The sequence below is a fragment of the Borostomias antarcticus genome, assembly GCF_949987555.1.
Source record: "Borostomias antarcticus genome assembly, chromosome: 1".
Taxonomy (NCBI): domain Eukaryota; kingdom Metazoa; phylum Chordata; class Actinopteri; order Stomiiformes; family Stomiidae; genus Borostomias; species Borostomias antarcticus.
This window is the reverse complement of record NC_140234.1, coordinates 49,891,098-49,903,192: the sequence shown is the minus strand read 5'-3', so window position 1 is coordinate 49,903,192 and position 12,095 is coordinate 49,891,098. Positions and strand designations below refer to the sequence as shown.

At 42.1% G+C, this 12,095-nt stretch overlaps 1 protein-coding gene across 1 annotated transcript in view; it reads right to left on the bottom strand.

Annotated features, from left to right (window-relative positions):
* Positions 1-1,369: 1,369 nt before the first annotated feature.
* Positions 1,370-12,095, bottom strand: part of mtnr1ba (melatonin receptor type 1Ba) — a gene marked incomplete at both ends in the record, with an annotated part of 54,181 nt that continues 43,455 nt past the window's right edge. Inside the window, 2 exon segments of the mRNA XM_084436083.1 lie at positions 1,370-2,119; positions 2,337-2,455. Coding sequence (XP_084292209.1) covers positions 1,370-2,119; positions 2,337-2,455 — 869 coding nt within the window.

Here is a 12,095-nt window from a genome sequence, read left to right as displayed (position 1 = left end):
TTATCATTATAATCTTCGGCAGCATTTTCACATGGTCATCAGAAACCAAGCGTGTCTCATCCAAACCAAAACAGAAAACTAAAACTAAAAAGTTTACAAAACAATCAAATATCATGCACATTCGTCATCATCATGAAATACATTATCACAAGATTGGGATATCAGTCAGTGTAACCTGATAATTCACTTCAGTTTTGTACTAAGATTTACTTCATAAAAACAGTAGCATTATTCACATAGAGTTTTAAGTACTTTTTCATCGCTGTAGCGTTAAAGGTGATGATATGAAGTGTCAAATGCATAGAGAAGGTCATGTCCATTTTCATCATTACTAAGAGTACCTGTGAAACCTGTAAACTGCATAAGTACACTGTAGTCTGAGTTTAAACTGGTTTATTGTGCTTTTCAAGGACCATGGGTGATTTTTCAGGACACTTAATTAAAGAGTTATAACATCCCTTTTCATACAGACATTATAACATTATTTTGGTGCCATCTGAAACCACCCAGTCTGATGTGTCTACATGAGATATTTATCTAACTCTAAGCCTGAGTTACAGTAACTCTACTGTCCTCTGTTTGTGAACATGTTTATATTTGGCAAAATCTCCTGTTTGAGGCTATAAGTGTAACATTAGGCACCTTTTGACAAACCATAAACAATGCCCATTAATTGAGGCTCCTACCATTGACAAACCGTTAAGCATAACTGTAATTTCTATGGAATTTGAAATCGAGATATACAGGTATGTATCAGGTACTGAGAACAAAAAAATGACAATTTTGTTCAAAATTAAAGGGAGATATGGAATAATCACTGTAAAAATAAAAAGTACAATTTACAAGAATACTTTGAAAACTGTTTAACAACACACTGTCTTTGAGACAAACGTTCATGGACTTAATGTTTCAGAAAAAATAAAAATAAAACTTTTGGTGCTTCCACTTTGAAATGCATATTGCTACAGCAGCAGGCAGGCACCATGAGGTGAACATAAGAAAATTATACATACTGTAATAAGTTAGAATAATATATGAATGGCACTCACTTCATGAATGGCATTCACTTCATGAATGGCACTCTTCAAATTATGAATAATACAGTCAGTTAGTCAACATCTTGTTTTACCCTTCTCTCTCTCTTTCTCTCTCTCTCTCTCTCTCTCTCTCTCTCTTTCTTTCTCCCCCTTCTCTCTCTCCCTCTCCCTCTCTCGCTCTCTCTCTCTCTCTCTTTGACTCACTTTGTTGCCAGAGTCATGTGAGGCTTTGATGCTGCACAATAGTGCAGTGAGTCAGTAAGATACAGTATAGAAATGGCACTCCAGACTGAGAGAAAGGAGGGAAGGTTGAGCCAGGAGCAAGGGGATTGTCACATAGTTTCTGCCCTTAAGTGCTCATTGTTGTTTAGCCCAGGTGAGGGCTTGCTCTTCATGGCCTCCGTGCCGCCCCGTGATGTCTCCTGGAAGAAGAGGCGTGGCTTCCACATAGACATGACAATCCGTTTGTACTCCTTGCGGAAGTTCTGGTTCAGCAGGCCATAGATGATGGCGTTAAGGCAACTGTTGAAGTACGCCATGAAATAGCTGACCACGAAGAGCCACTCGGGGATCCGCGGCGCCACCATCTCCGGGTCGATGGCCACCGCCAGCCCGATGAAGTTCAGCGGTGCCCAGCAGATGGCGAAGAGCACGAACACCACAAACATTGTGATGAAGTTCCGCAGGTCGCTGGGCTTGATGCGCGGCCGCACCTCCGACTTCACCTTCCGCCGCACCTGGATCACCAGGATCCAGATGCGCAGGTAGCAGAACGTCACCACGGCGATGGGCACGAAGAAGTGGATGACCACCACGGTGATGGTGTAGGACGTGCTGACGGCCTGGGCGAAGGTGCACGAGTAAATGCGCGGGTCGTACTGAAGGGACCCCACGAAGAAGTTGGGCACAATGGCCAACACGGTGAGCACCCAGATGAGCGCCACCAGCAGCAGGGTGTTCCGGTAGCTGTAGAGCTTGTCGTAGGTGAAGCTGTGGCAGATGTAGCAGTAGCGGTTGATGGCGATGCCTGTGATGTTAAAGATGGAGCCAATGACACTCAGGCCCATCAGGAAGCCACTCACCTGGAGAGACAGGCCAAGAGAGAGCGGGGGGAGAGTGAGAGTGAGAGAGAGAGAGTGAGAGAGATAGTTAAGCACATGGATGTTTCAGTGGATGGATGGCATGGTGGACTGGATTAAGTTGGTTGGTAGTGTCGATAACCATGCAAGTAAATACTGTCAGAAATAGACAGACCTACTAAAAGCAAACAAAGAGACAGGCTGAAAGACAGGCTCTCACCTTGCACTGTGTCTCACCAAGCGACCATCCATCGTGGAAGATGGCGTACAGCACCAGCGGGTAGGGATAGAAGGCCACCACCAGGTCAGCAAAAGCCAAGCTCACAACAAACACATTTCCTACAGCAGACACAGAGAGAGAGAGAGAGAGAGAGAGAGAGAGAGAGAGAGAGATTTTTCATGTCAGAGTTTATCATGAAAACAAATGAAGTGGCAAGTGTGATGAATATGCATACCCCTACCTTGGTCAGCAATCACGCATGCACAGCCACCCACCCACCCACCAATTAAATGTGGCATCGCGTTTGTTTAGCAGGACACAGAAGTCATACAGTACAAATCAGAATCAATATCTATCATCCACTCCAAACACAGCCCAACTCTCACAACAAGGTGGCCTATTTAATTGACTCCCACACTGATACCAACAACACCAATGCTGCCACACTCACTGCTGCTGCTGGCAAGCTTTGGAACCACCACCCCAGCCACCACCATTCTAGTTCAGGGTCCTGCTTAGCTCAAAGTTTAAATTGGACTTAAATGTCTTGCTTTGGATCACTCGAGTGTACTCATGGGGGTTTTCTGCATTGCTCTTGCTGTTTTGACTTAGCATGCTGCTTGGTTAATTTTTTTTAAACTTTATTTTGTAATTTGCTGCACATTTTTTTTTTTTTTTTTTAATTTTATTTTGTTGTCTGTGTCTTTGCACTTATCTGTATTTGCACTATTCTTATGCTTTTGTATTTATATCTTTTGCTTTTATCTGTACAGCACGTTGGTTCAGCCACAGCTGTTTGTAAATGTGCAATATAAATAAAATTGACTTGACTTGACTAATAAAGGGAGGATCTCAAGAGTGGAGCCATCAGCGCCAAGCATACTTGTATTTACATGTGTTGCAATAAATGGTCAAATCTATGACAAGAGTGTTCCTGACTGATCCTGCTACAACATATTTCTAATGCATATTTCAGTATGTTTCATGGTTTCTATGGCACCACGTTGCATGTCCTGCTCCTAATGTATGTCCATTAAAGTCATAATCAATGTTGAAAAAAACTCTCTTACCAGTGTAGAGTAAGTAGGTGTATTATAAAGTGCCTAAATGGCAGTCAAGGGAGAATAGATGAGGGTTGTATAGGACTCGAAGACTTAAGAACAGTATAGTCATGTGGGATTTGAGTGGGTTTAGCCTTGTCGCGGGATGCTAAGACAGTCTCCAAGCTGTCCAGGCTATCTCTCCACTCAACTCTAATTGGACATGGCTCCTGATTGCCTTGTGAAAAGGGTCAGGACTATGTTCCCAGGGTCCTATGCTCCCCACCTCTACATAGCACATAATTAGAACCTGAAAAAGGTGTTCCCCAGCTCTGTATTCGCTTAATATGACATGGGCACTCAAAGGGGTCAGGGTTACAAAATCAGAATGGGTGTTTGTATGTGTGAGCATGTTCAGGGCACATAGATAGAATGGAGATGAATATAGGACCTCTGTCCTCGTCCGGGATCTTTTTACCTGTGGGTGCCCGTATCCATGCTGGTTGAGGTGATACTGATTTAGGGGTTATGCTCTGTGTGTGGTCTGGCCATGGTTTGGTCTGGTGTGACTAGTTAACCTAGGGATTTGTCCTTGGTTAAGATTTTGGTTGGATTTCCCTTGTCATTAGTATTGTTATGGCCCTGTTACACTTGTTTATTGGGGCTCCATCCACCAGGACACAGCAGCACTGTCCCAGACCTGATGCTTCATTGCTGCTTTTACTAGGCTTTTAGACAGACAGATAGAGTACTGATCAATTATCTACTTTGCGACTGCTCCAAAAACATAAAACCCTTTGAAAAGGTTTACTTAATGTGCATTAAAGGGGTAGTGTGCTATTTTGGACATTTAGCCCTATTTATGGTCTGTTTACTATGAACCTGAAACATAGAAACCATAATTTCACTATTCATTCCAGTACTGAGCTAAATGCAGTTTTTATGCAGGCTCTAACTGGGCTACAATGGAAGTCAATGGGGCATATGTGAATGCATTGGAAAAACTATGATAAAGTGGTTTTCTGAAACGGGAAGCACAGGGTGTAATCTTACCAGCCTCAGAATGCTCTCCTGTAAACTATCACAATCCAAATGTTTTTAAATTTGGCAAGGCTTGGACATAAGCATTCCCGTGGTGCTTGTTTTCACTGTTCTCACAGAGGACTACAGTATGTACTGTACAATAATGCCAAACACCTAAAAATATTTGTATTGTGATACATTTGACAGGAGAGCATACTCACTGTACACTGTACTCCAGGTCTGGCTGGCCTTCCCTGACCTTGCGGAGGCTCAGTCATTGATACCTGTTGATTTATAGCTATCATAGGTAAACTCCCGTCCTAAATCTGCTCTCTGATTGCACAGAGATCTGTTGGTAATTATAGTCTGAGATCACAAGATGTACCCAGTGCAAGGACTGACCTGGGAAAGAAAGCCTTTACTGTATGTGCACTGCTCCACATACTTGGAATAGCCTTCAAAAATATTTGAAACTAAGGGAATTGGTCTCTCTGACTGCTTTTAAAGTTCTTATAAGCTCAATGATAAATTATTCTGTTGGCACATGTCAATGTCCATACTGTAGGTATTTTAATTTGGGCATTCTGTAACCTTGAACCCATTTTAAGTTTCCTGTTGCTTTATGTGTTTATTAATGTTTCTGTAAATGTATATGCTAATATTTTGGCCAGGTCTCCCTTGGAAATGAGATCTTTGATCTCAATGGTACTAGCCTGGTAACATAAAGGTTAATACATGAGCAACATAGGACCCTGGGACCATAGGAAACTGGGGACATAGGGGACTTAGGAGTGTAATGGAAATTCTGTATTATTAGATCTTAGTTGAACCCCTTAACATATTAGACCTTAGTTGAAGTAATTACAGACTGTGCGTTGTTTTGGCCAATTAGAACTGGCCTCCCATTCCTTGCAGACAGAATATTGTGCATCTACTATCTTATGTTTGTAGAACTAAGCGCCTTGATTGTCTTCGCTCACACTATCCTCACACCAACCCTCTCGGTTGACAAAACAGGAATCCACCTGGGCTGGGGGGGGGGGGGGGGGGGGGGGAGCGAAGGCCGGGCAGTAACTCAGACACCACGGTTGCTCTCTTTGACTGTATAAATGTTGACTGTAACTGCAGATCTGGGCTGCCATTTCTCACATTGCAGACTGCTGTGTGCATGAGGCAACTGACATTTGACGGTCCCCTTCTCAACACGGGTTATTGGGGGTGTTTGTATGTATTTTATGTGGCTATTGTGCTGCTTGCACGCTTGTGTGTAATAAACTTTGTTAAACTTGGAACGTTGGCATTCAACTCTCTCCTGAACAATACTTCTGTCTTAGAAATCTCCACATGGAGAACAGGAAACTCAGAACATAGGACCCTGGGAACATAGACATCGTAGATACACACCTTTATCATTGCGTCAAGTCACCCCCATTTTACCCAGAAAAAGAAAGTATGTATCTCTGAACAATGAGCATTGCCCGGAGAAATACCATCAAATCAAACGTTATTTGATTAAGGAGAACTTCCTTCCACCACAGGCTAGGGTTCTGTAACCAACATGTTCGAACCCCTGACAGCAACTGACATGAGGGATGGGCCCTCTGGAGATTGTGTGTTCAGCGAGGGAGTTGACATCACAATGCGGCCTAGCAGCAGCGTGCCATGGATTGAGGATGACATCACCACGCAGCCTGGATTCAGCGCTCCGCGGACGGAGATGACATCACCTCGCGGCCTGGAGTCAGCGCACTGGGGACAGGAGATGACATTGCCATGCAGCCTGGAGACAACGTGCCGGGGGCAGGAGATGACATCGCTATGCAGCCTGCCCGAGCTGCTTTCCGATAGCCTACTAATCAAATCTACATTTTGAAGATCGATTATGCATTTTTTCCCCAAAGTCGACGTTTGAGTATTTATTTGACAGCCCTACATTCCATACACACATCATAAAGGCCTTCATTTTCTCAGCAAAATTGGCAGGTGGAATGCACATCCCACCCACTACTCAGACACATAAAATGATACTCATTGACCTCAAGGTGGCACTATAACTATCACATTTACATTTTTGCAATTAGTTTGGCGTACAGTCAAAATTCTTACAGCATTTTAATCGATCAATTCATCTGCATCTTTACTCCAATGGTCTTCAGCACAAAAAAATAACATTTTGGGACTTTTCTTCAATTTTCTCAAAAACCTATTTCGGCTAATTTGTCAGAAACCGTTAGAACAGTCATCCCGAAAATTTGGCAGGATCGTCCACAGACCTCGCTGATCTAAAGGTATCAAAGAAATTTCAATATGTTGATCCCTTTTGACATTACAGATTTTCAAACCTGTGTCGTTAACTTACACTCCTAAATCAAAAATGGCTAATGCAATGGTAACCAAACTTGGTGCACGTGCTCGGACGCTAGGTCTGAGCTTTGCTACGCAGTTTTAGGATACTAGGGGGATACCGCCACTAGGGGGCACCACAAATGTCAAAAGTTTATATCTCATAATCTGCTACATGAATGTGTACCAAATTCGGTTCGCATGACCTAGGGTTATTACTCAGTCGATGCATACACATTGGTATTGACTGAATCAAGTCGGTATGGCTTTTTATAACAAATCTAAATTTCTAGACATGTCACATTCCAAACTTTAAAAAATCTAAATAAATCACCTGTGCATCCTACAGAGATGTTTTTTCAGCACCTCCACTGAACTGTGACAAAAGTTTGCCTCACTAACTAGAACAACATTCTTTGGGTAGTACATATCAAGCTTTTAAAACGGCGTTCAGATTGGTCAAACGATGAGTACTCAGCAATGTTCAATATCTTGCTGTAATTTGTACTGTATGCACATTTTCTATTTCATCTAATTTTTACACAAATTTCACCAAAATACTTAGACCTGAAACCAGGATAATGCTGTGTTGTTTTTCAAAAATGCATCTCCAACATTTTGCCTATTATGATTTGAGAGAGAAATAACATGCAATATCATTGCCTCAAATTGTCCTATGTTCCCGGTAGCGCAGTGGAAATTCACCTTCTCTGGGGATTCAGAGGTTAACAGTTCAAATCTCCAGTTGCCACATGCCTTCCAAAGCGCTTGGACCCTGATCATTACTGCTTGCAGCTATATTTACATTTGTGTATGACTATTTCCAAGGGATAGGATGAGTTGCTTTAATCCATTACCAAGTTCCATCCATGTTCTCCTTCCAATTGTTCCTTTCACTTATTCACATAATTTAATCTCAGTGATTGGTGAGATGGTTATACTGTAGGTTTTAGACTATCCATTTTCTTTCTGGAGCCTTCCACCTTTCCCCTTTCCAAATCCCAGGTACCCTGTCACTTAGTTTAGCTACTGCCAGGGAAGACCGGTGACTAAATTACTAGTAGTGAGCTGAAACAGGTGAACTGATCGATTTGATCAGGCTGTGCGTGACAGAAGGACATGTCTTATTACATGTCAAATCCCATGTATGATTACACCGCTTACATGGAATTTGCATTTAGATTGTGGGGCAATGGTTCAAACCTCTCCCTTCCCTGTACTGTAGATGAATGGAGGCAATTGCTGTAGCTTACATGGCACAACCAGTCAGTAATCTGCTGTGTACGAGCATGACTGTCCTATCCCATAATATTACAGCTATTATATGGAATGATAAGCTCCATATACCACTTAAATTGATTGCTGCACCAATCCAGAAGCCACGGCCGTAAGAAAAGAGAGAGGACTATATTTCACACTAAATCGAGAATTTTATGCAACTCTGAGGAATTTTCAGTCCATGCTGTTTTCACCTATTTGCTTCCATCTCAACCTCCTATTAAACACTTCCATTCTGCACTTCTTTGTCTCTATTGTTCTCCTATTTCTACCTCTAGGTGTAGTTTTAAAGATATAGAGGGGTGCTAAGCAACATAACTCAATTTACATATCTTCCTGTTTTCATGACCTTCCACTCGCTATCCTTCCACAGGCAGGAAGGAAACTCACACAGGCCAAACACAGTTTACCTGGAGATTGGGACTTCAAAAAAACAGCACAAGCTTAAAAGAAAAGAAAAACAACTGAATAAACCTTTCCTTTTGTGGGGGTGTGTGCATACTGATGTGGAGAGAGGGATGCTGTGGGCCTTCTTTCATGTCTTCCACAAAAGCACCACAGACAGGTGTTATGCAATCTGAACTTTCTCACTCTGGGATGGAGATAAAACACACACTCAAACACTCTCTCACACAAACACACACACACACACACTCAAACAAAGATACTGAAGGAACACACACAAGTCCAATGGCATTTGCCTTCTCCATTAAACAGAAAATGTGGTGTGCGCATCACTTATCTGGCCCCCGGGTGATTACTGTTTTTTTGCTTCCCTCTGGAATATGTAGAGAGTGGGTCGTATGCCCACCTCCCTTGTTCTCTGTAAAGCGCATTGTGTTGCCTCTGGGTATGAAATGCGCTATACAAATAAAGCTTTGATTGATTGATTGATTGATCCACGCAACAACCAAATTAACATAGTGCTAGCTAGGGAGAAAATAATTCTTCTCAGACAGTGAGGCCTGCTTAGAATGGAACGTTAATTCAAAATTAACATTGATGAGATAGACTAGCCGTGAGGAATAGGGTATGGTATGTTATTGATTTGGAGCATGATTTAATACTCTCATTGCCAATGTAATTCCATTCTACAATCCCCTTGGCGTTCCTTTAACACCATGACACTCTAAAGTTCCCCCTGGCACCCCTCTAACTCTGGCATAAACCTCCTCTTGACTCTCAATGGCATTATGTAGTCACAGCTATTTCTCCAGATAAGCCACTTGTTATTCTACTCAATACTCACTACATTATTAGTGGTGAGATGTTAAAAAGATTTTGTCTGGGACTTGGGATGTCCCTATTTGCATTAATTACCAGCACTCATGAAGCTACAATGCACCAATGTTAATACTAGTACACAGACCCTGGAGGGACAGCGTACCACAGGTTTCCCGGCATATTACTACAAGACTGGGACAGCTACCAGACTTCATAACATTCTTATCAGTTTCTTTAGTTTCTTTATCACTGAATAGGGTGGGCATAGTAGGTAGTGTTAAAGGTGGATATATGGGAACATTTTATTTACCATTCATCATTCTACAATGGGCTGTCAGACTACATGGCCAGGCCACTTATTGCCACTCCAGCAGCCCGACAGCAGGCCTCCCATTCCTCTGGCACAGTGTTCAGGTGCCGTTGCTGTGCCTGTCCCATTTCTCCTTCATTCATTTGAGATCACAGGCAATTCTCTGTGCCAGTGTCAGGCCTAGAGAGAGGGTTAAGCCACTCTGTTATCCTCAGAGTCAAGTGGGGATTTGCTACATACCCCTCTACTGTATTAAACACTTGTGTGTATTACATGAAAAGCAAGGGGAAGAATGAGACAAGGAGCTAGAGGAAAGTAATTGGGCTCTTCACACTGTAAACCTCTGCGAAATTCATCTGAATCCGAATTTCGCAGAGGTTTACAGCGTGAAGGGATGGCTGTTGTATGTTCGGTGAAATTAGTACTGTTTACAAGTTGCTGTTGTTTCGAAATGCAGAGGCGAAAGGACCTATGGTGTTTACAGGATGACTTCAGAGCTTGGTAAGCATAAACCATGTAATTCCTGAACTTGAAATCCACGTATATCATACTTTTTCGAGTTTTTCGAGTGTGCCCATAGCTAGCAACGAGCCAGGGTACACGCGCCAACGTTATTGACACAGAACTCTGTACTGCACAAAACAGAAATATTTTAACCTGTACTGGTCAGATACATGCCAGGGAAGTCAGGAATAGGGCTAAACATGAAATTCAGTGTACATATATTCTCAAAGTGCAAACTGGAAGTCCTGACAGACGGGGTCCACAGGTATGCCTCACAATTACAAGCAAAAAAACATCACACTCACAGCTAAAAACATATTTGGGATTTAATATCCCAGTCTGTGAGCGGAGTTGGTGTTTCCAAACGCAATAGTGGCCTATGGACTGCAAACGGAGATGGAATGATTTGAAAAAGAGCAAAAAACAACGGAGAAAATATCATTCAATAACTCCCAGGCAAAAAAACGGGCATCCTTGTTTTGTCACTGTATCTTTTGTTATTTCATTTGTTTGTCATGTCATCCCAAAATAAAATAAATTAGTTTGAGCTGAGCTGTCTATGGTGCTGAATGTTTAGGCTGAAGTTGCAGGCGTTCTTAGTTTTCATTTAATGTTTGGTCGTAGGGTAAATGATCTAGGCTTATTTGTATTTGTGGTCACAAAGGTGTAATTCGACAACCTTGTTGCAAAGACAGCAAAGCAAATCATGTGAAATCGTGTGAAATAATGTGTAATTACCACCAAATCATACCGACGCAAATCATTTCACTATAACTGCACGTGGCAATCAGCGCCGCCGCCGATCTTTGTGAATTGGACTGTTTTTTCAATGAGACTCCTTTGCCTCGAAATGTGCACATTTCCCGCCCATATTACCTCATTTAAATATCCAAAAATAGCACAAGCGCACAAACACGCTATGATGATGGCAATGCAGTTAGCATGGTATTTCACCCTTTGCAAGTGCTTTGTGAATAGCAAGGTTTATTTTGGGGTTATTTGCATAGGTATAGCGGCAGAAAAACCTGCGCAATCCCTTTGTGAACTCGCCCCATAGTGTTAAAAGCCGAACTGTAGTCAATGAACAGCAGTCTTATATAACTTGACACTTCTGCGTGGTCGCAATATCTCAGACAGAGACAGAACAACATTAATTTTGGACCCATCATTATTTTTAAAAATGATAAAATCATCAAATATTTTTTTAGGGAAAAGCAATATTATGATATAATATATGTATGGCACCTTTCTAAAAGCTCTAATTTTTGTAATGATTTGTCTACATACAAATGCTATCTATCACATTTAAAACTGATTTGTGCATGACAATCCCGCATTCTGACATATTTACATATCACCATTCCCCCCCTTGATGGCATATGATGCCCAAAATTGAAATAGTTCAGCAGCTAAGTTGCTATACTTACCGCTAATATCAGTGTAGACTGGCAGGTTAGGAACAAGCATTGGTTAATAGCCTACAGAGCACTGCGTGAAAAGTGTTAAGAACAAATCACAAGCATGCATGCTTTTCTACCTCCAGCAGATAAATGGCAAATGTCATTGTGATAATACCATAGTACAACTGATAACATATTGTATCGGGTATTGAAGGGTTGTCACATTCATAGGGGAAGATTTCGACCACTACCCTTTGTAACTGTGTTCCAGGGGGCAAGACAAAAAGTGAGAAGCACTCGAAAACGAGTAGAGGTAAAAATAAGAAATGGGTTTGGACCTCGGTGTTGGTACTGTATGGTTTAGCAATTGCTGCAATAAGCAGGTCACATGCATCATTAAGCAAGTATACAGTACAATGCAAAGACCATTTCCTGAGACAGACTTAGCTATGAGGGCAGCCCCTCGTGCACTACTGTAATAACCATTAATCACCTAGTGAGTGATCTACTGTATGTGAGGGGAGTCAGAGGTACTGAACCCCATGTACCTGTATGTTCAACATAGCCTTGGCTAATGGAAACAGTGGAGCACCCATCTGGTTCACATGACAGGCTGGAAGAAACAGTAGATACTGCT